General features: G+C 36.8%; 1 protein-coding gene across 3 annotated transcripts in view; it reads left to right on the forward strand.

Annotated features, from left to right (window-relative positions):
• LRP12 (LDL receptor related protein 12) overlaps window positions 1–27,403 on the forward strand; it is an 88,738-nt gene that overhangs the window by 15,001 nt on the left and 46,334 nt on the right. For 2 of the 3 annotated variants that reach the window (XM_052651626.1, XM_052651628.1), the window contains exon 2: window positions 24,509–24,565. The exons of the other annotated variant lie outside the window; for it this stretch is intronic. In XM_052651626.1, coding sequence (XP_052507586.1) covers window positions 24,509–24,565 — 57 coding nt within the window. The remainder of the gene's footprint in view (window positions 1–24,508; window positions 24,566–27,403) is intronic. 3 annotated transcript variants of the gene reach the window in all.

Here is a 27,403-nt window from a genome sequence, read left to right on the forward strand (position 1 = left end):
AAATACCACATGCTAATTTAGTAAATATGTAAAAGTCAGAGTGTTCTGTTAAGTGTTCAAAATGTTCAATACATAAGTGTTCAAGTATTCAAGACATAAAAATCAAAATGTGGTTAGGGTGCAAGGAAATGAGCATTCATACTTGACTAGCAGAAATGGTATCTCTGGCTGATGAGTTTATTAGTATTACTTGACATATATCATGGGCTTTTCCATATCACTTTTCTTCATAAACTATTTCTCTAATGTTGAATGTTAGATTGTTTATAGTTTTTTTCACATTTATAAATACTGTAATTGACATGCTTTAAATTTATCTAAATTTTAAAATTATTTTCTTAATGGTTAAGCCATAAAAGTAGAATTATTGGGTCAAAGGTTGTAGTATTTTCAAAGTTCTCATTAAAATAGTACCTGATTGTTACTGAGTTTTCATCATATGCAAACCATGGCTGAACCATGGCTGAGCACTGAAGAATTGATGCTTTTGAACTGTGGTGTTGGAGAGGACTCTTGAGAGACCCTTGGACTGCAAGGAGATCCAACCAGTCTGTCCTAAAGGAATCAGTCCTGAATATTCTTTGGAAGAACTGATGTTGAAGCTGAAACTCCAATACCTTGGCCACCTGTTGCGAAGAGCTAACTCATTGAAAAGACCCTGATGCTGGGAAAGATTGAAGGCAGGAGGAGAAGGGGACGACAGAGGATGAGATGGTTGGATGGCATCACCGACTCAACAGGCATGAGTTTGAGTAAACTCCGGGAGTTGATGATGGACAGGAAGGCCTGGCGTGCTGCAGGCTATGGGGTCACAGAGTAAGACACGACTGAGCGTCTGAACTGACTGACTGACTGAAGCATGGCTTTTAATGCCGTAGATGTAAATTTATTTAATCTTTATACTAATACTATAAGATGGACCCTATTTTAACTCCGTTTTATAGAAAACTCAGCCATAGAGGAATTAAATAATTTCTTAAAATCACACAATTAGAGGTAGGGTTTGTTTCCCAGAAAGAGTATACTACTTTAAGCTTCTGCCCTTGAATTCAAGATTATATTTTTTTATTATCAGTGAAACGTTGTAATAACAGCACAGTAGCATTGATCACAACTAGAACTCTATCATGGTAAATACCATTCCTAACTGAAAGGATCCAGGGATTATGGAAGAGTGGCTGATTTCATTCTGGGGCAGAAAATGCCAAGAGATGAGCCTGGGACATTCTGTATATCAAAAAAGCAAGAAAACGCTCAAAGACTAGTTAGTGGTTCATGCCAAAAGGACACAGGGACCAATGTAAAGAGACTCCCATTGACCAAAGATGAGAGAACTTAAGTACCAAAAAGAGTAATAAAGACAGCTGATCAAATATAGAAAACTCGTTGGTTCATAACAACAGACTCGTCATAAGACACACACCAGTACAAGTTACCAGATACCAGAGGTAAAAAATAGGGCATTAACTCCATACTCTGAAAATAAGCCATTATAAGCAAAGAATTAAGGTTTCGTCCTCCCTTTTTCTCTGTATGAACTGTGTTTCAGGGTAAGCGAATAACATTCGTTGAGGGAAAGTTCTTTATAAAAATTTAGCTAATGAATGTATAAAGAATGGCAGGATTAGAAAATCATTTTCCACTCTAATGAAATAATATATTCAGGCTGTGATCATCAGTAAATGAAACTATTAGACAAACGTCATGTGGGAACCTTACAGTGGAAGCATCAGGCTGCCCTACCTGGACCTGTCGATTAATCTCAGACTGATGAGAAGTCTGCAGGCAGGCAGTATGCTGCAGGGGTATGTATAAAGCAAACAGCACCCTCTGAAGGAGAATTCCAGCCAAAAATGTTGAACCTGCGTGAAATCAGGCTTCTGCAGCAGGGGTTAGCAAATTATGGCCGTTGAGCCGAATCCAGCCCACTGTGTGTTTTTTGTTTTTGTTTTTTTCATAATGTCTTATTGAAATACAGCCTCTCTGATGCATGTAAGTCTCGTCTTTGGCTCTTTCATGCTGTAGTGATAGAGCTGAGTAGTTGTGACCGAGACTGTATGGCCACAGAGCCTAAAAATGTTTGTTATCTCACCTTCCTTACAGAAAAATTTGTCTGGCCCTTGAGATAGATGAACAAAGTTAAGTGACACCAAAAGGAAGTGACACCACAGAATATGAGCCTGTAGCAGGACAACTGATCCGGTTTCTGTAACAAGTCAGTGGCATGGAAAGTAAGGGAGTATCACTGTGGGCTAAGAGACTGAAACACACTCACAAATGAAATGTGGAGATGTTTGGATCCTGCTCGAAATAAGCCAGCAGTAAGAATACATTTATGAGACAGCCAGGGAAACCTGATAATGCCCTGGCTGTGTTCAGCGATACCAAGAATAATTATTAATTTTGTTAAAATAAGTGCATGGTAGTTGGTAAGAGACTGTTTATATTTTTAGAAATGCATATTGATGTATATAGAAGTGAAATGATATATGGAATATATTTTAACATACTTCCCAAAAAGAAGAAAGGAAGTACCAAAAGCAGACTCACACTCAAGACTCTTTGATACCAAGACTCATACACTTTTTACCATATCATCATGCTGTAATATACTTTCTATAATAGATTTTAGTATATGGTCTTCTGGGTTGCTTTTAACAACTACTGACCTGTCTTTTTCTAAATTCCCTCATCTCTTGGAATCCTTGGCAATATAAGTGCAACTTGATTTTCTCCTATTCCATTATATCTGTAGACATCAGTAACCGAGGAACAAGAATAGATATATTTACATTGCATAATTGTTTAAAGATATGTGAAAAGAATAATCTTCCAATTCATATAGGATACTTCTATGGGAAAATGCCTAGTTGACAGGATAAACTGCAAGTTACTATTTTAAGATTCTGTGAAAGAATAGGAAAGTTATGAGATGAGCTCTGGTAGATGTGGGTGAGAAGCTAGCCACTTGCTCAGAGGGAAAAAGAGAATTCTTTAAATATATCTATTAGATTGATGGTCTCTAAGCTGTTAAGAACTCAGGAGTCATTGAAGATCAAAAATGGTAAAATCATCATGCTTTTGACTTGATGTCCTCTCTTGCTGACCTGCAAGTTGCTAATGCTAATAGAGTCCCTTACAATCTAAAGACAGAAGATGCTCAAGAGCTTTGAGTAGTCATTTGCTAATATTTTCCATTTTGAAGTACAGTTATAAGAAATAGCTTTCTAAAGCCTGTTGTCCAAGTAGACAGTTACATCCAAAATCTCTTTTTCCCTTCCTCTCTTTCTAACTTCATTCACTAATGGAAAAAAAATGCCTGTCTTCTGCTCTATTTCTTCATCCTTTTCCTTCTTTACTCTTACTCTGAGCAAACTACAACATGAAAACCAAATGGCTATTTGTACAAGGGGTGTTCCATGCTTAATTTCAAAATCTGGAATTTTGATTCTTTAAATGAACAGCTATTGAAATTTCACTCTGTCAGAAACTAAGAGATAGGTTTGGGGAAATAGGAAGGCAGGGAGAAAGAGAATGAAAAAGAAAAAGAAGAAAGAAAGGAGGGATAAGACTTTCTTCGCCTTGGGACACTCAACATTTTGGGTGTAAGATGTGCTCATAGTTCAACATCAAGATGATGTCCTGTGAAAACATCAAGAAGGACTCCTAGCTCACCTGAGATGGATGGAGTTCTGTTTGCAGAATGGAGTTGAAGGAGTCCATAATAGCTTTGGAAAAGGCGTGTCTGATATGAATCTTCAGTGAAACTGTTGATGTGTGCTGGTAGCAGTGTGCTGGACTGCTGGACTGTTGCAGACAGAGACTGTATCATGTTCAAAAACATCAGTTTCCAAAACTATATATTTAAGCTGTGTCGAAACCAGAATTTATATGTATGGAGTAAAAGCAGACCAAGAGTATTAAAAGTTAAGGGTGAAGAGATACAGAAAAGCCAGATGATAGTGGGCCTCAGAGGCTGCTTAATACATACAAGGAGTTGAACCAGTTACAGATTTATAAGCTGAAGATGCATGTTAGATATGCCTTTTCCAAAGATCTCTAGTAGCACTATGAAGAATGGATCAGAGGCTGCAAGACCAGAAGTACAAAGCTTGCAAGCTAATTCTTTTATTCATACATTCAGCAAATATTTATCAAATGTCTGCTGTGAGCTAGGCATCATTCTGCACTTCTGTCCTTGTGGAGCTTAGATTTAATGCAGTGAAACTAGAAAGACACAAAGTGAAGAAATCATTGACACAAAGGAAGGACTCATGAGAGCTGACTGTATAGTGCAAAGGGAAAGACAGATTGGGTGAAGAAGAAATTTGGACTTACTTCCAGGTTTCTCTCTGGACAAGTGGGAGATGTTGTCATTCACCCAGGTAAGGAATACCAGAGAAGAAGATTGAAGGCAGATAAAAAAGAGTTCCATCTCAGACATAGTGAGTTTGAGATAGCTAGGTAATATTAAGGTAGTACTGAATTCCTGTTTAGTGGGAAGTTAAAAGACAACTTTTAGGATGGAAATAATAATAGTGGCTCCTTCATAGGGTGGTTATGAAGATTAAATGTGCTGAAGCGTGGAAATTGCTTAGACCATCATCTGGCACATATTCCAAACTCATTAGTTGCTGCTGTTTTTATTTTAAGAGTAAGGGCTTTTAGCTAGACAAATCTGCCTAAATCCTGGCAGTGCCACTAACCAGTTGTGTGGCTTTGAGCAAGTCTTTTAACCTCTTTTGAATCTAAATTTCTCTGCATGTAACATGGCATAGTATCTATTTTACATCGATGCTGTAAAGATCAGTAATAGTATATGAAAAGCAACAACCACAGTGACTGGCAGTAAGTGTCCAGTGAATGTTGGGGGAGGTTGGTGTCAAGAATTTGCACCTCAAGAAAATGATTCTTCTTATGGGTAAAATTTTGAGAGATAGCAATGTGGAGCACTCAGACCTTTAAACGTATATGCTGAAGCATTTTCTAGAAAAGGAGAGGATACTGTGTCAAAAGATCTCTGAGAGATTGGGGAGATAGTTTACTAAGAGTATTTATTGGTCAAGGAAGTTGTTTTGACGGCTCAGAGAGAATAAAGGACTAATGTACTTTTTGAGCGAATTAGAAATAGAGCTCAGTGAAGCTTTTTTATAAAGTTATACTTCGGTAATAAATATCCAGTTGAAATGAAACCATGACTATATCGTGACATAATTCCTTGTGATTACATGATTTTCTCCAATATCAGGAAACTGGGTCCAGTGCTGATGTTTTTGAGGATTGTGTTTAATAGGTAGATCTTTCATAATCTTTGCCACCTGAGTTTCAGACATGCACTGAGGGTAAAAACTTAGCAGGTTCAGGAGCAAATGATGGGTATGGAAGCTCCATTAGTGTAGACTGTTTCAAAGAGTTTTTGACTGAGAAAGTAAAGACCAGGATAGGAAAAAAGAAACAAGAAGATGTACTGGCAAAAAAGTTTTTCTTTTATGGATAAGAAAGACCTGAATAAAGAAAGAGGAAACAAATGAACCAGCAAGCAAGATCTTAAGGGGAAGGAAAGAAATGGGGCTAATGAGATTGCAGGATCCACTATCTGCTTTTAGGCTAACTGTTCGTTTGGGTTCTTTGGATCCCAGGATAGAGCCTCTGATAAACTTGAGAACAATCTTCCCTCCCAGTGAAATGTTCTCTGGCTTTAGACATTGCTAGAAGGAGAAACAAATCACCTGCCATCTCATCCTTCATAGATAATTGTTCTTTAGTCGCCAAATCATGTCTGACTCTGCAACCCTATGGGTTGTAGCCCACTAAGCTGTGTCTGCGAGATTTCCCAGATAGGAATACTGGAGTGGGTTGCCATTTCCTCCTCCAGGAGATCTTCCTGACCCAGGTGTTGAACCCACGTCTTCTGCATTGGCAGGCGGATTCTTTACCACTGAGCCACCAGGGAGGTCCCTCATAAATAATAAAGATAAGAAAAAGAACAGTGTGGTCATTTGATTTGAAAAAAACAGCTGGTGAATGTCAAGAAAAACCTAAGTCTACAAATAGTATCCCCAATGATTTTAACAATTTAGTGATTTCTTTTAAATGTTGTTAAAAGTATACTTTAAAAATTTAGATGGTTACTGGTTTTAAAATTCTGCTTCCTGTATAATTTTCCTTTAAAAGGCTCTTTTCCTGCAGTCAAATACAAATACATTAAGAATCATTTATCTTTGTTATTATTGCAGAAGCAACGCTGTTTCTATTTGTGTGCTTTAGTCTGTGCATAAATGCCATAGTGCTGTTAGTGACATCAGCAAGAATAAGAAAAGTTGCAGCTACATATCCATCTTCTCATTATTGAATCTCATATATAAGAACATTTTTCAAAGTGACCTGTTGCTATGGAAGAGAACAATGAATATGTTTCAGTGTGTGTATTAAGTGGTAGTTCTTGTACTGTTTTGTCAATAATATTAAGAAAAAAGATATCATCTGTAATTGTTTTTAATTATTTTTATGAAGAAAAACTTGAAACCATAGCTGTAGAATTTTATGTTGTATTAATTTTTTTCAGAAGGTAACGTTTTAGTTAATAGTATCAATACACATGAGTTAAAATACAAAAGTAATATATGCTTTAATAAGTCAGACATTATAGAAATGTATCAAGAATGAAAGCCAATCATCTCTGTCCCCCCTTCTTCCTACTTTGGGGCTGTGGTTAAGGGAGTAGAGTAATCATTGTTAGTAGGTTTTCTTTGTATCTTAACATATATTTTTCTGGCATATAACTTGGACTCACAAAATGCACCAGAGGTCACAATTTCAAGTGTTGACAAAGACCAGGAAAGTAACACAAGTTAACTTAGATGGTGTAGGATCAATGCCAAATGGCAATATAAAGTAATGGGGCTGTTGGATATCTAAAAAAAAAACCAAATGCATACTTCTACTGAAGGAAACAAGCTCAGTAGATTTGTATGCATGAATACTTGTAGATAGTTACAAATTTTTTTCAAGGGAAGTCAAGAAATTCAGTATCTTTTAATTAAAACTCTATTTTAAACACTGGAATTAGGTAGTCCTGGCTTTGAGTCTGTCTCTACCATCTACTAGTTTAAAGAAACTTGCACAGTTTACCTGATCTGAGTCAGTTTCCTCATCCGTAATATGGGGATAACAGTATCCTTAAAGTTTTAGGAGGAAGGTTAAATAGTATCTTGGGTTCAGTGCAATGCCTAATACTTACAAATGATGACCTTATAAATGCCTGTGACCATACATTGTCTGGGTGTAGAGTGTAGAAAAGGGATTCACCAGAGAGCCTATTGGGGTAATGGAGATGTGTGTCTTGATTGTGGTAGTGATTGCAGTACCATATATGCTTGTTAGAACTCATCGAACTGTATACTTTGGAATTAGTGAATCTTTTGCTTGTAAATTAAGCTCAACAAAGTTGCTTTTAAAAATATAACTGCCTTTCCCTTCTGTCTGTACTTCAACTTCATCAACTATTAAAATAGAGTTGACATCAAAAATCCAACATTTTTATCACCTGGCTTCTACTGTCCCTTCCCAACCCCATTCATAGGCCATCCCCACATTGCAAAAGATTTTTCCTGTGGGAAAGTCAGGAAGAAAGAAAGAAAAAAATACCTTTATTTGTTGCACTTTACTCCTGTACTAAGGTGACCATGTACTGGATTTATCTGTCTGGGTACTGTGCCTGATACATCATTTGAGTAAAACAAACCACTAGGCACTTTGCAGAAGCATTATAATATAATCAACAAACTACATAGTTCAGTAATAAACTATGAAGTTTAGTAAACCAAGAAGAAAAATTAGAAGCAAAAGCAATATACTTGTTGTTTCCTTAAATGAGAGTGAAATACATAAGTAGCAGCACACAGTGTGTATGTGAATGTGTAGATATCCTTTAAAAACTCATCCCAAGTCATTCTTTGAGGCCAGTAATACCCTGATGCCAGAAAAAGGAAACTACAGACCAACTTTCCTTACTTATGTAGATGCAAAAATCCTCTTAACAAAGTGCTGGTGAACCAAATCCAGCAATATATAAGTAGGATTGTAAACTGTTACCAAATGAATTCTTCCCAGGAATGTGAGGTTCAACATAGGACGATCCATGTGATATACCATGTTGATAGAATAAAGGACAAAAATCACAGTCATCTCAGTAGACACAAGCAATTGACAGTAACCAATACTATTTTATAATAAAAATACTTTAAAAATTAGGAATAAAAAGGAACTTCCTCAGCCTGAAAAACAGTGTTTATGAAAAACCCACAGTTAACAAATACTTAACAGTAAAAGACTGAAATATTCTAAGACCAGGAGCAAGACAAAGATGTCCATTTGCTGTCAGTACTTCTATTCATCATTGTATTGGAGGTTCTAGGCAGGAGAAATAGGCAAGGGAAAAAGGCATCTTAATTAGAAGGGGAGAAGTAAAGCTATCTCTGTCTATAGATATGACATACTTGTGTGTAAAAATCCTAAGGAGTTCATAAATGCCCATAAGAGCTAATAAATTCAGCAAGATTGAAGAATATAAGAAAAATGGTTCTTATACACTAGCAATGAACAACTGAAAATCAAGTTAAGAAAATTTGATTAGCAATAGCATGAACAAGAATAAAATACTTCAGAATAAATGTAACAAAATGTAAAACTAATACTCAGAAACTACTAAATATTGTGGGGAAAATTAAAGAATATCTAGTAAATGGAAAAGGTCACTTTTCATTCCAGTCCCAAGGAAGGGGAAGGCCAAAGAATGTTCAAACTACTGCATAATTGGACTCATTTCACATGCTAGCAAAGTAATGCTTAAAATTCTCTAAGCTAGGCTTCAGCGGTACGTGAACCAGGAACAGCCAGATGTTCAAGCTGGATTTAGAAAAGGCAGAGGAGCCAGAGATCAAATTGCCAACATCCTTTGGATCACAGAAAAAGCAGGAGAATTCCAGAAGAATATCTACTTCTGCTTCACTGACAATGTAAAGCCTTTGACTATGTGGATCACAGCAAACTGGAAAATTCTTAAAGAGATGGGAATACCACACCACCTTACCTGCCTCCTGAGAAATCTGTATGCAGATCAAGAAGCAACAGTTAGAAGTGGACATGGAGCATTTTGACTGGTTCAAAATGGGGAAAACAGTATGTCAAGGCTGTATATTGTCACCCTGCTTATTTAACTTATATTCAGAGTTCATCATGCAAAATGCTGGGCTGGATAAAGCACAAGCTGGAACCAAGATTACCGGGAAAAATATCAATAACCTCAGATATGCAGATGACACCACCCTTATGGCAGAAAGCAAAGAGGAACTAAAGAGCCTTTCAATAAAGGTGAAAGAGGAGAGTGAAAAAGCTCGCTTCCAATTCAGCATTCAAAAGACGAAGATTATGGCATCTGGTCCCATCACTTCATGGCAAATAGACGGGGAAATAATGGGAACACTGACAGACTTTATTTTCTTGGGCTCCAAAATCATGTGGACAGTGACTGTAGCTGTGAAATTAAAAGACGTTTGCTCCTTGGATGAAATGACAAACCTAGACAGCATATTAAAAAGCAGAAACATAACTTTGCTGACCAAGGTCCGTATAGTCAAAGGTATGGTTTTTCCAGTAGTCGTGTATGGATGTGAGAGTTGAACCATAAAGAAGGCTGAATGTCCAAGAATTGATGCTTTTGAACTATGGTATTGAAGAAGACTCTTGAGAGCCCCTTGGACTGCAAGGAGATCCAACCACTCCATCCTAAAGGAAAGCAATCCTGAATCTTCACTGGAAGGACTGGTGCTGAAGCTGAAGCTCCAAAACCACCTGATGTGAAGAGCCAACTCATTGGAAATGACCCTTTTGCTGGGAAAGATTGAAGACAGGAGATGGGGATGACAGAGGATGAGATGGTTGCCTGGCATCCGTGACTCAATCACTTGAGTTTGAGCAAACTCCAGGGGATGGTGAAGGACTGGGAAGCCTGACGTGCTGCAGTCCATGGGGTCACAAAGAATTGGACGTGACTGAGTGATTGAACAACAAGAAGTACATGGAAAGATGTCCATCATATTTATGTATCTGAAGAATTAATATTGTTAGGAATTAGTATTCTCTATACTCCCCAAGTTGATCTACAGATTCAACACAGTCTATACTAAAATTTCAACTGTCTTTGCAGAATTGACAAGCTGATTTTAAAATTCATTTAGAGGAAATTATCTGTTGGTCCAGTGGTCGGGACTCTGCACTTTCATTGCTGAGGGCTTGGTTCAATCCTTGGTTGGGGAACTAAGATTCTACAAACTGTATGTCATGGCCAAATAAATTAATTAAATTATTGATAAATTGATTTAGATAGTCAGTTGATTCAGAATAGCCAAAATAATCTCATAAAAGAACAAAATTGGAATACTCATACTTCCCAATTTCAGAAGCTACAGTATCGAGCTACAGTATCAAGCTACAGTAATGAAGTGTGTGGTACTGCTGCTGCTGCTACTGCTAAGTCACTTCAGTCATGTCCAACTCTGTGCCACCCCATAGATGGCAGCCCACCAGGCTCCCCTGTGCCTGGGATTCTCCAGGCAAGAACATTTCCTTCTCCAATGCATGAAAGTGAAAAGTGAAAGTGAAGTCGCTCAGTCGTGTCCGACTCTTAGCGACCCCATGGATTGCAGCCCACCAGGCTCCTCTGTCCATGGGATTCTCTAGGCAAGAGTACTGGAGTGGGGTGCCGTTGCCTTCTCCGGTGGTACTAGCATAAGGATAGATATTTTAGATATTTTAGATCAATGGTACAGAATTGAAAATCCAGCAGTAAATAATTATATTTATAGCCAACTGACGTTCAACACAAGTGCCAGGATAATTCACTGGGGAAAACTTTAATATTTTCATCCAGTTGTGAGACAGCTGGTTATCCACATGCAAAAGAACGAATCTGACCCTTTTTTCACACTGTACACAACAGTTAACTCAAAATGTACCAGAGACCAAATATAAGTGCTAAAACTGTGACACGCTTAGAAATAAACAGGAGTAAATCTTTGTGATCTTGAATTACAAAATGGATTCTTGAATAGGACTCCAGAACACTAGCAACAACAACAAAAACAGACTAATTGAATTGTCTCAGAATCAGAAAATACCTCTACTTCAAACACTTATTTCAACATCAAAGAACATCTTTACATCAGGAAAGTGGAAAATTAAACTACAGAATGGGAGAAAATATTTGTGAATCACATATCTGATAAGGGATTAATATGCACAATATGTAAAAACTCTCACAACTCAACAAAAACAAAAGGACAATTCAGCTGATTAAGAAATGAGCAAAGGATTTGAATAGATGTGTCTCCAAAGAATATATTTACATCCCCAATAAACACATGAAAAGAACCTCAACATCATTACTCATTAGGGAAATGTAAGTGAAACCACAGTGAGATATCACTTCACACCCACCAGAATAATTGTAATAAAAAGACAATAAAAAAATATTGTTGAAGATATGGGGGAATTGGGACCGTTACATATGGGTGTTGGGAATGTAAAATTGCACAGCCATTTGGAAAAAAGTTTGGCATTTGCTCAGAAAGATAAGCATAGAATTTTCAAAAAGACCCAGCAATTCCACTCTATGAATATACTCAAGAGAATTGAAAACATGTCTGCACACAAGCTTGTATATATATCCATAGCAGTATTCACAAAAAGTGGAAACAACCCAGATGTCTACCAGCTGATGAATGGATTAGCCCAATGTGATTTATCCATATGATGGAATACTATTGGGCCATAAAAAAGAATGAACTGCTGATTTGTGGCACAACATGGATTACCCATGAAAACATTATGCATGATGAAAGAAACCAGACACATAAGATCACATATTGTATGGTTCCATTTATATGAAATGTTTGTAATAGGAAAACCCCATAGAGACAAAAACTAGATTCGTTAATGTAGGGGCTGGAAGAAAACAAAAAGAGGAATAACTGTTAATAAGTACACATTTTCTTTGGGGTTGATGGAAATATTCAGGTATGAGACAGAAGTGATGGTTGCACAACTTTTTGAATATAATTTTTAAAACCACGATGGTACACTTTAAACGATGAATTAGATGTTGTGTGAACTATATGTTAGTAAATCTCATTGGAAATATAGGTGTATAATTCTCGTTTTTCCTGGATTTCTGAATTCATTCAAACCTTCATATTTACTCTTGTGAAACACAGAAGTCACAGGTAGGAACCTTTGAACCCATATAGTCTTTAACTGAGTCCCTTTCTAGTTTGTTTTGTGAGTTCTTACATCAGTGCTTCAAGATGTTTTACAATAAAGATTATTTCCATCTGCGTGAACATGGTCACTGAGGTTACTCAGCAGTGGGATTCATAACTGTCTTGCATGTTCTTTCAGGGATATGATTCATCCTCTGAATACAGGTAACTTGTGTTTGTTTAGTATTTGTTCTTTGACTAATAGTTCATTGTCATCATGCCCTTATTTGAAGATATTTCCAGCACAAAATCTTACTAACATAGGGAGCCTAAACATAAAAATAATGAATTCCCAAATGTCTTTTAATGTGCTTTGAAAATTAGAATGTTTATTTCCATAAAAAATAATGTTGTAAATGATCATCATTATTATTTTAAGTAGCAGGTAGGTTCAGGCCAGTTCATAAACGTCTATTAAATCCATAATGAATGCCTACAATTAAAAAGCTATAGAAATAATAGTTTTAGAATACCAGTAATTAAATAAAGCAGGAAAATAAGCTCTGTCTCCAAGGGATTTCTTAACCTCTTTTTGCACAAAATGTCTCATTATAAATATTCGTTAGACACTATGGAGCCTGTTTTCAAAAGAATGTTCTGAGTTTTCTGTACACTTTTAAGGCATTCACAAACATCTTTGTTTAGCCATGACCTGGGAAAAGTGTGTTTATTAGTCTGCTTGGACTGCCTTATCAAAATACCAGAGACTGGGTAGCTTAAACAACGCAAATTTATTTTCTTACAGTTCTGGATGCTAGAAGTCCAAGGTCAAGGTGCTGTCAGGGTTGGTTTCTGATGAGGTTCCTGTTCCTGGCTTGCAGTGTCCATCTCACTGTATCCTCACATGGTCTGTTCTCTTTGCACAAATAAAGAGATATCTGATATCTTTTCTTAAAGAAACAGTCTTATCAGATTAGGTCCCCACCCTTGTGACTTCCTTTAACCTTAATTATCCCCTTGAAGGCCATATCTCCAAGTATAGTCACATTGGGCCTTTGGGGTTCAACAGATTAATTTTGATGGCACATTTCAGTCCGTAACAGTGTACTTTCTCTATACCTTATTTGACCAGGTAGAAATGACTGTATTAAAATCACTAAAAAAAAAAAGAAAAAAAATGAGATTGGGAGACTTCCCTGGTGGTCCAGTGGTTATGAATCCACCTGGCAGTGCAGGGGACATGGATTTAACCCCTGGTCCGGGAAGCTCTCGCATGCCATGGGGCAGCTAAGCCCATGCACCACCACTGCTGAGCCTGCGCGCAGAGCCCGCACACCCTGGAGCCCATGCTCTGCAGTAAGGGAAGCCACTGCAGTGAGAAGCCCACACACCAGAAGAGCAGCCCCCCACTCACTAGAGAAAGCCCACATGCAGCGATGAAGATGAGGGCAGCCATAAATAAATAATAAATTTTAAAAAATTTAGATTGGGCAGAATCAGAGCTTAAGACCTAAATATTCTAAAGTAATTTAGACCCCAAAAAAGTGCCTCCACAACATGAAAATCTGGAAAGAAAGTCTGGGGAGATTATTAAGATCTCAAAAATTTCTGGTTATTGAAATCACAAACTCCCCAAAAGGAATGAATGGCAGAAAAAAACTGAGGAAATTAAGTGATTCCTCAATGACTTGACTAATTAAGAACATGTTCCCAAGATAAAAAGGATATTTAATAACCAAAAATAAAAGCATTACTATTAGTAATATAGAGAAAACACAAGATTGAGTTCAGCAAAAATACCAAGGACAACAAAGCAGCCTTTTCAACATTTCTTTGTAGAATAAAGAATAACAGAATATAAGTCTGTTACTTTGACAGATGGTGTAATACTGGTGATGTTTACATCCCCTCTGTCAAATATACTACTCTTCACACTGAAAGGGTAAGAGTAATTGTATCTGAGAGTCTTCTTGGAGGACACAGGTACAAAGATTATAGGAGTTCATCCAGAGACTCTAAATGACTTAACGAGTTCTGACTTAGGTGGTAAAATACTCCAGGGAATGAGAAGGAAAGAAAGATTCGATGATTGGAAAACAGAACTGCAGTTTTGATTTTCCAAAATGGGGTAAGAAGGATGAGAGTTCTGCAGACCAGCAGTTACTGATATTGGCTCTAGGGAAGATCATAGAAAATAAAAGAATACCCGGGAAAAGAAATCTACAAGCCATATGAATTTGGTTAGAACAGTGTTACCAGAACCTTATTTTCTTTACAGATTGGTAGTAGAAATGTCAGAGGCAAGGGTTCCTCACTTCTAGAAGGGCATAACAAATTCTCTTATACCCTTTGCACAATTTAGAAAAATTTCATCTGGGTACTAGAACAACAACTAATACAATAATCATCCTAACTAGAAACAACTACTTCTTTTAAATTCTTATAGTTGGCTTTTTGCATCCTTTAGTGAATAACACACACAAAAAAAGGAATTTGAATGAAAAGGAGTGAAGATCGTTTAAGAGACTTATGGACAGCATCAAGCAGACTGATACATGCATTATTAAACTGTGAAAAGAGAAAGATAATCTGAAAAGCAGCAAGACAAAACTTGTTACATGCAAGCAAATCCTCATAAGACTGTTAGCAGAAACTTTGCAGGCCAAAAGGGAGTAGCATGCTATATTCAGAGTGCTGAAAGAAAAAAAAAACCCAACTGCCAACCATGAATAGTTTACCTGGCAAAGTTGTTCTTCAGAATTAAAGGAGGGGTAAAGAGTTTTCCAGAGAAACAAAAGCTGAAGGACTTCACCACTATACCACCTCACAAGAAATGTTAAAAGGAACTTCTCCAAGTTGAAATGAAAGGATGATAATAGAAAAGATAATAAAAGTATAAATCTCACTGGTAAAGGTAAATATATAGTTAAATTCAGAATACTCAAATGTATTGGTAGTAAATCACTTATAACTCTAGTATGAAGGTTTAAAAGCAAAAGTATTAAAATAACTGTGACTAAAATAATTTATCATGAATACTCAGGGTGAATAGATACAAATTGTGACATCAAAAATATAAAACGGGGCGAGTAAAAATGTAGAGCTTTGGTGTGCATTCAAAGTTAACAGCTTAAAATAGACTGTTATATTTAAGCCTCATAAGAACAACAAAGCAAAAACCTATGGTAGGTACACAAAAGAGAGAAAGCTTATCAGACCACCACAGATCATCATCAGATCACAAAGAAGAAAGTAAGAGATGAAAAAAAGGAACAAAGGAATTACTGAAAAAACTAGAAAACAGTTAACAAAATGCTATTAGTAAGTCCACTTTGGACTTCTTTCTTTTTTTGTTGGTTAGAACTGCCTGTTGTCTCATGTCTGAACTTTTGTTATTTTTTTTTCCAACTTTTTCGGACATTGGACAGCAGGCAGTATAAAACTGTGATGTCTGAGAAATAAAGATCTCTGGGAAACAAATTCTAAAAAGTTCTTTTATTGCATTAGCTTTCTACCTGGAGAAAGCTAGTCTGTTATCCATTGCTTCATCAGGACCAGCAGCAGGAGTTCTGTGTTTGAGGTTTTAAAAATCTTTCTTTGTTGCTATTAAAAATTGTATCTTCTCTATCTTCTGACTGGCTGTTGCTTGTTTCTATAAAGATATTTTATTTTTGTATGCTTATTTTATATCTTGCTACTTTACTAATTTATCGCATTTTTTATAATTTTGCTCTTGACTGTCTTGGGTTTTTCAGGTACATATGCAATCATATCAGATACAGATAGATGTTGTTTTACCTCTTTTCCAGTCGTTATGCCTATAATTGTCTTTTTTGTGTAATTGCACTGGATTGATATCATGGCTAATATGATGGGTGCTCCTATCTTCCATTCCCATTTTTAGTAGAAAAGCCTCCAAAGCTTCCTACCTGAGTAAGAAAGTTGCTAATTTTATTTTGGTTTTATATTGTTTACTTTTGTTTCATATATTTTAAATTATTTTCTCAGTAGATAATCAACTCTGGTGGCAAAGACTATGCCTTTTACTTATATATCATCAACCTACTGTTGATTTGTTATTTGATCAGATTTGGACTAAGTATCTCCTATTGTGTGTTGGGCTCTGTGCTAGTCACTGGGTTACAAAACAGAACAAACCCAGCTATGTCCCAGCACCCACCCACCTTCCCCCACCTTGATTAAGGTCACACATCAGACATTACACAGATAATACAAGTGTGATAAGTTTTCAGAAAGTGGCAGCACTGTAGGAGCCTGTTAACAGAATAACCTAACCTACTACGAGGGAAACCCACTCCATTGTTCTTGCCTGGAGAATCCCAGGGACAAGGGAGCCTGGTGGGCTGCTGTCTCTGGGGTCGCACAGAGTCGGACATGACTGACTTGACTTGGCAGTTGACAGTATGAGGGAATTAGGAGATACCTTCCTAAAAAATTAGTATGTTAAAGTCCAAAGGCAAAAGACACAACTGACTCTTTTCTAAGGGAAATCTAATATTTCTGGAAAGAAGAGATAGAGTGGAAAAGTGAATCATAAGAGAGGAAACTTTTGGAGTAGTTGGGAAGGCTCGTACTTTGGAGAGTTTGCTAAGCCCGATTTACAATTTTGAAAGTTTTGTTTAAAGTAGAATAGAAGCGATGTTTGCTTTGGAGGTATATATATATATATATATGTATGTACATATTTTGATGTTTGATACTTCTTCTCACTGCACAGTGAAAACAGGATTGTAGGATGCTGGTCATATAAGTGACTTGTAACTGCTGCTCATTAACTTTTAAACCAGTGATCTTCCCCCATGCAAATTGGAGTAGCTGTGGCAGGTGGGTTTTAACTCTGAAAGTTAAGAAGTTAAGTACTGTTTCTTTTGCAAGTAGGTATATTCATGTCTGCATTCTTTTTTTTTTTTTTTAAGTAAGGAGCACAAACTTTTTAATGACTGAATTTGAATTTTTAATCCATCCAATTACTTGCTTTTTGAAAAAAAATTACTAAATTGCTATAAGCTGGTTTTCTTGCCTTAAAGTGAACTGCTTTTTTAAGGATAAGTTGAGGGAAGCCTTGTGAGGCACATAAGGTGTGTCTGGCATGTATCTGTCACATCTTAGCAGTATTTATTAGCTAAAAGAATAAAGATAGGAAGAAAGATACAAAGCAACAAGGATGGAGAGACCATAAATTAAGACATTCTCTAAATGATGATACTCTGTTTATGCAGGTGAGTAAATCTTAGGAGAAATTGTTTAATTAAGGTTCATGAATAAAATAAATGGTAAAGCTAAGGTTTGATTCCACAGAGTCTGGTTCCAGAGCTCAAATTCATCACTCTGTGGTCTCTTTTCCTAAAACAGTACATATCTCTTTTAGAAGATTCTCTCTTATATTGAAGAAATTACAGAACCATATTTTAGCTTGGTGAGAAGAATTATAAGTGGAACCAATTGTCTTTGGAATTTGGTCAATACGAATGAAAAAAAATTAAGTCTTAAAAGTTATTTCCTTATTTAAGTGATAATAAAACTTTTTCTTTTTTTCTAGAAGTTCTAGCTAATTAGCTGGTCCACTAACTAATTAGTCAGTTGCTAGGTGGCCCAGTAATAAAGAATCCACCTGCCAAGGCAGGAGGTGCAAGAGACACCAGTTTGATCGGTGGGTCAGGAAGAGCCCCTGGAGGAGGAAATGGCAACCCATCCAGTGTTCTTGCTTGGAAAATTCCATGGACAGAGGAGCCTGGCGGGCTGCAATCCACGGGGTCGCACAGAGTTGGACATGACAGAGCCTGTGCCCACATACACGTACAATGTATGGCTGTGAAGTAATGTTTTACCAGACTGTGTATTATTCCAGTGTATAGCCACTTTAAAGGGGTGACTTATGTGTGAATATCTTGCATGGTCGCACTGTAGTTGCAATGAGGAGGTGGTGTGTGTACAGCCTCAGATGTATGGGGTTTTCTTCTCTTAGGTGTTGGGGGCTGGGCATTAGGGGAAATATAATGAGCTTTGTATATTAACAAAGCAATTTGGGGCAGTGCTCTCAGCTTATAACGTGTGTTTTGTAAGTGGCATTTTGTAACAATGGCAAGTATACCTCAATTAAGCAGCCTACTTATTTCATGTGATGCTTAGAGTAGGAAATATCTAGTATAATGTAATCCTCAAAAAAGGGATAGTTACTTGATGTTACCAGAATTATCATTTTTTTTCAGCTTTTAAATAGGACTGTTTTTAAATTAGAGTAAATTTATGGGGAGTTGGTAGTATGTTTTATGACTTAAAGTATTGTTATGTTGGTTTTGAAAATCAATAATACTTCTGAAATTATAATATTTCATACAATATTTATAAGATTTGTTTATTTAGAATGATGGGAAATGAACTATATGTATTCTCTCCTATTTTTTGGATAATATGAGTAAGTTTTTTAAAAGAAATCTGTGCCTGTTGTATTAAATTCGGTCAATGCTGAAGTACACAAAGCAGGTCTTCCTGTTTAATTTCAGTTTGTGTATACCCTTAGACACACACACATATATATGTATGTGTGTATATATATACACACACACATGCATTCATATATCTTACGCTTATACAAACATATGCATTAACTATATATACATCATTTAAAAATTAAAATTAGATCATATTCTAATGTTATTCTGAAGCATATTTAACTTAGTAGGTGTATCTTTTCACATGAGTACATATAGAATTAGGCTTCCCTTGTAGCTCAGTTGGTAAAGAATCTGCCTGCAATGCAGGAGACCCAGGTTTGATTCCTGGTTTGGAAGATCGCCTGGAGTAGAAAATGGCAACCCACTCCAATATTCTTGCCTGGAGAATCCCATGGACAGAGGAGCCTGGCAGGCTACTGTCCATGGAGTCACAAGAGTTGGCCATGACTTAGTGACTAAACCACCACCACGTATAGAATTAATTTGGTTTATTGAATATTTTATTGTAAGGCTGTTTTTAATTTGTTCATTTACATGCTGATGGGGATATAGATTAAATTCTGTTTTTTTCTACTAAAAGAATTCTCCTAAACCCTGTAAGATAGGTATTATCTGCTCTGTTTTAAAGATGAAATTAAGACACAAAGAGGTTATGTAACTTGCCCTAAATTGCACAGCAAGTAAATATTGGAGCTGGTGTTAGAATCCCGGCAATGTAGTCCAGAGCCCACAGTCTTGAATACTACATTGTTGCTGTTTTCCTTCTGCTTGTCTTTATTCTGTTTACTGAATTAGAATAAAAATTTAATGTATAAAATATATCTAATATTAAAACTCTCTGAGGATAATTTAATATGCTCCCTTAAGGGTATTTGAATCTTAGGGTCATAGATTACACAGCTTTAATTTGGAGTTGTAGCTACTTTAGAAGTAAAAGGTTTAAACCCTACCTCTCAAATGTCAGTGAGTGTTCAAATCACTGGGAGCAGGGGAATGATGTTGTTAAAATGTTAATTCTCATTCAGTAATCTGGGGTAGGGCCTGAGACTCTGCCTTTCTAATAATAAGTTCCCTGTAATGCCAGTACTGCTGATCTTCTTGTAAATAGCAAAGGTTTAGGCAGTTTATACTGACCTTTAACAAATCTTGTTAGTTGTTTATTGAATCTATTTCTTATTTGCTGTTTTGTTTATGCTACCAATTTTCATAAGTTGTACACATTAAAGAAATAATGTAAGAGCTTTCTAGTAGTTTTATTTCTGTGTCTGTATCATTTAATATTGCTGGGAAAAATGTGGCTTCTGTGGTACTAATGTTCAGTACTTATATAAATAACATCCGATTTATTTGTGTACTGAATACAACTTACACACCTATGCCACCATTTCCACTGGATCATTTTTAATGGAGGGAAATATAACATCTCTTTTCATTTTGAAGGCTGTAGTTGTAGTTGAACTAAGAAGGTTGTTTTATCACTATTATTCTTCAGTAATAATTAAAATATATTTTACATAGCTATAAAAATGAATTTCTGTTCAGTGCTGTGTGTCTGGCACTTTTGTTGTTCATTTGCTAAATCATGTCTCACTCTTTGCAACCCCATAGAGTGTAGCACACCAGGCTCCTCTGTCCTCACTATCTCCTGGAGTTTGCTCAAGCTCACATCTGTTGAGTTGGTGATGCCATCTAACCATCTAATTATCTGCTCCCTCTTCTCTTTTTGCCTTCAGTCTTTCCCAGCATCAGGGTCTTTTCCCATGAGTCAGCTCTTTGCATCAAATGGCCAAAGTATTGGGCCTTTAGCATCAGTCCTTCCAGTGAATATTCAGGGTTGATTTCCTTTAGAATTGACTGGTTTGGTCTCCTTGCAGTTGGACTCTCAAGAGTCTTCTCCAGCACCACAATTCAAAGGCATCAGTTCTTCAGCACTCAGCCTTCTTTATGGTCCAATTCTTACATCCATACATGACTACTGGAAAAACCATAGCTTTGACTTTTTGGACCTTTGTTAGCAAAATGATGTCTGTGCTTTTTAATAAGCTGTCTAGGAGGTTTGTCATAGCTTTCCTTCCAAGGAGCAAACATCTTTTAATTTCATGACTGTAGTCACCATCTGCAGTGAGGGAGCCCAAGAAAAAAAATGTCACTGCTTCCACTTTTTCCCCTTCTATTTGCCATGAAATGATGGAATCGAATGCCATGATCTTAGTTTTTTGAGTGTTGAGTTTTAAGCCAGCTTTTTCACTCTCTTTCACCTTCATTAAGAGACTATTTCGTCTGTACTTTCTGTCACTAGAGTAGTGTCATCTGCATATCTGAGATTGTTGCTATTTCTCCCGACAGTCTTGATTCTAGCTTGTGATTCGTCTAGCCCAGCAATTCATATGATGTACTCTGCATATAAATTAAATAGACAGGGTGACAATATACAGCCTCAGTGTACTCCTTTCCCAATTTGGAACCAGTCCGTTGTCCCATGTCTGGTTCTAACTTTCTTCTTGACCTGCATACAGATTTCTCAGGAGGCAGGTGAGGTGGTCTGTTACTCCCAACTATTTAAGAATTCTCCACAGTTTGTTGTGATCCACACAGTTAAAGGCTTTAGTGTAGTCAATGAAGAAGAAGTGATGTTTTTCTGGAAATTCCATTGCTTTCTCCAAGACCCAACAAATGTTGGCAGTTTGATCTCTGGTTCTTCTGCCTCTTTGAAACCCAGCTTGTACATCTGAAAGTTCTCAGTTCATGTACTGCTGAGGCCTAGCTTGAAGGATTTTTAGTATTACCTTACTAGCATGTGAAATGAGTGCAGTGGTAGAGTAGTGTGAACATTCTTTGGCGTTGCCCTTCTTTGGGCTTGGAATGAAAACTGACCTTTTCCAGTCCTATGTATCAAGTGCTTAATTGCCATGATTTCATTTCATTGTCTTGGCCCTCCCATGGCCTCCCTTCCTTCATTAGCTCTTTGAGCACCTGCTCTATTCTGGGAACTGTGCATACAGTGGTGAGGCAGGTGAACACAGGTTCTGCCATCCTTAGTGCCTTCAGTTCAGTCTCTCAGTCATGTCCAACTCTTTACCCCATGAACCACAGCACGCCAGGCCTCCCTGTCCATCACCAACTCCCAGAGTCCACGCAAACCCATGTCCATTGAGTCAGTGATGCCATCCAACCATCTTATCCTCTCTTGTCCCCTTCTCCTCCTGGTCCCAATCCCTCCCAGCATCAGAGTCTTTTCAAATGAGTCAGCTCTTCTCATTAGGTGGCCAAAGTATTGGAGTTTCAGCTTCAAAATCAGTCCTTCCAATGAACACCCAGGGTTGATCTCCTTTAGGATGGACTGATTGGATCTTCTTGCAGTCCAAGGGACTCTCAAGAGTCTTCTCCAACACCACAGTTCAAAAGCATCACTCAGCTTTCTTTATAGTCCAACTCTCACATCCATACATGACCACTGGAAAAACCATAGCCTTGACTAGATGGACCTTTGTTGGCAAAGTAATGTCTCTGTGTTTGAATATGCTGTCTAGGTTGGTCATAACTTTCCTTCCAAGGAGTAAGCGTCTTTTAATTTCATGGCTGCAGTCACCATCTGCAGTAATTTTGGAGCCCAGAAAAAGTCAGCCACTATTTCCACTGTTTCCCCATCTATTTCCCATGAAGTGATGGGACCAGATGCCATAATCTTAGTTTTCTGAATGTTGAGCTTTAAGCCAGTTTTTTCACTCTCCTCTTTCACTTTCATCAAGAGGCTTTTTAGTTCTTCTTCACTTTCTGCCATAAGGGTGGTGTCATCTGCATATCTGAGGTTGTTGATATTTCTCCCGGCAATCTTGATTCCAGCTTGTGCTGCCTCCAGCCCGGCATTTCTCATGATGTACTCTAAGTTAAATAAGCAGGGTGACAATATACAGCCTTGACATACTCCTTTTCCTATTTGGAACCAGTCTGTTGTTCCATGTCCAGTTCTAACTGTTGCTTCCTGACCTGCATACAGATTTCTCAAGAGGCAGGTCAGGTGGTCTGGTATTCCCATCTCTCTCAGAATTTTCCACAGTTTGTGGTGATCCACACAGTCAAAAGCTTTGGCATAGTCAATAAAGCAGAAATAGATGTTTTTCTGGAACTCTCTTGCTTTTCCCATGATCCAGCGGATGCTGGCAATTTGATCTCTGGTTCCTCTGCCTTTTCTAAAACCAGCTTGAACATCTGGAAGTTCATGGTTCACGTATTGCTGAAACCTGGCTTGGAGAATTTTGAGCGTTGCTTTACTAGCGTGTGAGATGAGTGCAATTGTGCAGTAGTTTGAGCATTCTTTGACATTGCCTTTCTTTGGGATTGGAATGAAAACTGACCTTTTCCAGTCTTGTGGCCACTGCTGAGTTTTCCAAATTTGCTGGCCTATTGAGTTCAGCACTTTCACAGCATCATCTTCCAGGATTTGAAATAGCTTAACTGGAATTCCATCACCTCCACTAGCTTTGTTCATAGTGATGCTTCCTAAGGCCCACTTGACTTCACATTCCAGGATGTCTGGCCCTAGGTGAGTGATCACACCATCGGGATTATCTGGGTCATGAAGATCCCCCTTAGTGCCTTGGGGGATGCTAAACAGTAATCAAGGAACCATAGAAATGTGGTGGTTTAAAAGATAAACTATTAATTATAATATTTATTATTATCTTCACTTTTTGAACCCTCAAAGAGAATTCTGCTTTTGCCATTGAAGTTTCTCCCACTTAGCTTCCTCTGAACCTGCCCTGCACTAGGGAGAATGCTTTATCAGCTGGAAATTGACCTAATGCATAGACAGAGACAAAACTTTGGAAGTAAACATGAGCAACTTGTAGAAGAAAAGTAGAGGTAGAGGGAAATCATTCATCATACAGCTAAATGAAATTTTTAAGAATAATACCTGAGGGACTCTGTTTACTCATTTAAAGGAGTAAATAGTTTCTACTTTAAAAGGAGTCTTTTTGCACACTATTTTTCTAGCTGACACTTGGTAACTAATTTCAGTTACTTGAATGCTTCCATGTGCCCACTTTGTGGTAGGAGGTATAGAAAATCAGGATAATATTATGTCTCTACTCTAAAGATGATTGATGGAAAGTCTCTCAGTCTTGTCCAGCTCTTTGTGACCCTATAGATTATACAGTCCATGGAATTCTCCAGTCTGGAATACTGGAGTGGGTAGCCTTTCCCTTGTCCAGGGGATCTTCCCAACCCAGGGATAGAACCCAGGTCTCCTGCATTGCAGGAAGATTCTTTACCATTTGAGCCACAGGGGAAGCCCCTAAAGACAGTTAGAGTTGTTGATAAGAAAATGTTGACAGATTTAGAAGACAGTGCATGCAAGACCTTCTTTTTTAAGTACCAACATGTGTGACTGTAGCAATGAGCACATTGTGGACTGATTAAGCATGCTTTTAGAGAAATGCTGTTCTAAAAAGTTTATGATTGTCCCTTTTCTAGTAATAGTACTAAGTTGTCTTTTGACTGTTCACTTGATAGAAAATTCTTTCTGGTATTAATCACATCTATATACTTCGCTTTTATATTACACTACCTTGTTGTGATTTCCAAAACATTTTGTTGTTCTTACTATGATTTGGGGCTTTATAGTATTGTTTTGAAGATTATGATGAGACTTTAATTTAGTTTCTGAATATTATAAGTAGCTCTAAGTACCTGTTTTTCTGTTGGAGGGAGAATCTGAAAATTTTTTTTAATTTTTATCTTGGAAATTAGTTTATTCATTATGTTTAATTTTAGGAAATGGTGCTCTTGCAGAACATTCTGAAAATGTGCATATTTCAGGAGTGTCAACTGGTAAGTCATTTTTTGTAATGTTTAAATTTCATGCATGACTTATATGGTAAATATTGAAAGTCACCTGGTATCTTATGAAGTGATATTTGGCTATAAAAATTATTACTGCTTTTTGCAGCATGTAATAAGGAAAGAACTGGAACATGGAGAAATTCTCACAAGATAAAATTGATACTTGCATGCCTGTGGGTTGATTATACTTTTCCAGACCGGACTGCATAATTATTTTTCTGTACAAACATTGAACCAAGAGAAAAGTTAGCTCAAGTTGAATTTGTGTTTTCTTTCCATACAAAGTTATATGAAATGAAATTTATTAAAATATAATTTTGAATGCTGTTCATAAATGTAATTTTGAATGCTGTTCATAGCATTGGAGCCTTAGAAATTAGCATTTTTTCCTGACGTTTAGATGAAATGCTGCTATACATGAAACTGTAGTACTTGAATGCACAATTTATATGTTACTAAAAAGCACCCCAACAACATTTTTGCGTCTATGAGATTCAGAAACTTGCTAAGGTAAATGCATTTTTCCATCCATTTAAATGCTTTTATTAATTAATAATTACTTAAGGGCCCATAACTATTAAAATGTTCATTCTTAAATAAATAAATAATAAGGGCAAAGAACTATATTCAGTATCTTCTAATAAACTAATAGAAAATAATCTATCACCTAAAATTAACACAGCATTGTAAATCAACTATAATTCAATTAATTTTTTTTTTCATTCTTAGGTGATTTCTACAACTTTGATACCATTTTTACCTTATCAAGTACAGTTACTTGGAGAGCAGAATCTTTGATTTTCACATAAACTGAAACAGAGTTTCTCGCTATTATTCCCTATATTCTTAATGAGTTTTGTGTAGTTAAAAATATTGCACTTGGTGTGTTTGTCGGTTTACTGCTTGATTTCTTCATGTTTTCTTACAATTTTGTGGTTATTTTTTTCTCATTAAGCAAAACTGAAGGTTTCCTCTTTTGTTTTATATCTGACTTTATATTTAGAAAGTTAATAGACTTAACAAGTAGTCTAGGAGTTAGCCTGTGCCAGGCCAAACAGATCGACTGGTGTGGTTTCCTGAAAGTGAAAAATAGGTGCCTTTGCAGCCTATGTTAATTCTTCTACGGTGTGTTTCCCCATTTTCATATGCGTTCAAATATTATACAGTTGTGTATATCAAGTTAAAAAAGGTTCATTTAGGGTTGACCTTAATTTTCTCCCTTTTTCTACTTTGGATATCTACTGAGAATTGCGATGACTTTTCCAAGTTGTCACTATGAAGTAAGAAATTGTTTACAAATGTTTAATTTACACAGCCAAATGATTATTATCTTATTCAGTGATTTTCAGATTTTTCGGTCTCAGGACTCCTTGTAAACTTTTAACAATATCAGGGACTGTATGTATTAGTCTACTCAGGCAGCTACCATAACAAAATACCTAGGCTGAGTGGCTTAAATAATAGATACTTAGTTTCTCACAGTCTAGAGGCTAGCAGTCCAAGGTCAGGGGGCTGGAGGGATTGTTTTCTGATGAGACCTTTCTTCCTGACTTGCCGATGGTGCCTTCTCACTGTGTGTGCTCTCGGAGAAAGTGAGGTACTCTGGTGTCTCTTTCTCTTCTTTGTAAGGACCTCAGACCTATAGGATTAGGGTCCTATCCTTATGAGTTACAGCCTGGCTTCCAAACACAGTCACATTTGAGGGTTAGGACTTTAGCAGATGAGTTTGGAAAGGATGCAATTCATCCCATAACAAGGACTTCAAAGAGCTTATGTTTATATAGACTATAACTACTGATATTTACTGTATTAGAAATTAAAACTGAGAAATTGTTTAAAAAGTTCTTCATTTACTTGCATATGAAAGTAGTAAATCCATGGCATCTTTACATCAATAACATAATTTTATTAAAAATGCATTTTCTAAAACAAGAACATCAGTAAGAAGAATGGTATTGCTTCACAGTTTTACAAACTTTTTAAAAATTGGCTTATAAAGGTGTACCTGGATTCTGACATCTGTGCACTCAGCCTTTTGTAACATGTTTCTTTGACAATATGAAGACAATCCAGCAGTACACCAATGTGTAATCTGAAGAGAGGAGTAGTTCCATAACTTTTTTCAGATAATTGTGAGGATTCTTGTTTGATATAATGCCAGAACTCAACAAGTGGTGGTTTCTTAAAGGTTAGTTGCAAATGGGATCTGAAACTGCATCAGTGACGTTTTGTTCCCTGTTTTACAAAAATCCAGTGACCATTCTTTCCCTTTAAAGGGTTTTTTTTTCACCATGCATGATTTTGTAATATGAATTAGATATTTGAAAATATTGGTTGGCTGAGTTATATGGATTTATAACATAGGTTTATTTTCTCATAGTTCTGAAAGCTAAAAATCCAAAATTAAGGTATTAGCAGAGGTGGTTTCTTCTGAGGCCCCTTTCTTTGGTTTTAGATGGCTGTCTTCTATCTGTGTCTTCTCACAGTCCTCACTCTGTGTATCTGTGTCATGATCTCTCCTTATTGGGACACCCATCACATTAGATACGGCCCACCCATGTGACTTCATTTTAATTTAGTTGCCTCTTTAAAGGTCTTGTCTCGAAATTCAGCCACATTTTGAGGTACTGGCAGTTCAGACTTTAGCATAGGAGTCTTAGGGGTGACATAGTTCAGTCTGTAACAAAATGAGTGTTTTAATTAAATGTATTTGTATATCAATAAATTAATTTCAGAGCCCAGTGAAAACTTATTAATGGCTTATTGTTTTTCCTGAAAGTTTGTCTTATAAAAGTCTTTCTTTTGTGGAAAGAGGAGATTAAGATG

Source organism: Budorcas taxicolor, chromosome 14, assembly GCF_023091745.1.
Source record: "Budorcas taxicolor isolate Tak-1 chromosome 14, Takin1.1, whole genome shotgun sequence".
Classification (NCBI taxonomy): Eukaryota; Metazoa; Chordata; class Mammalia; order Artiodactyla; family Bovidae; genus Budorcas; species Budorcas taxicolor.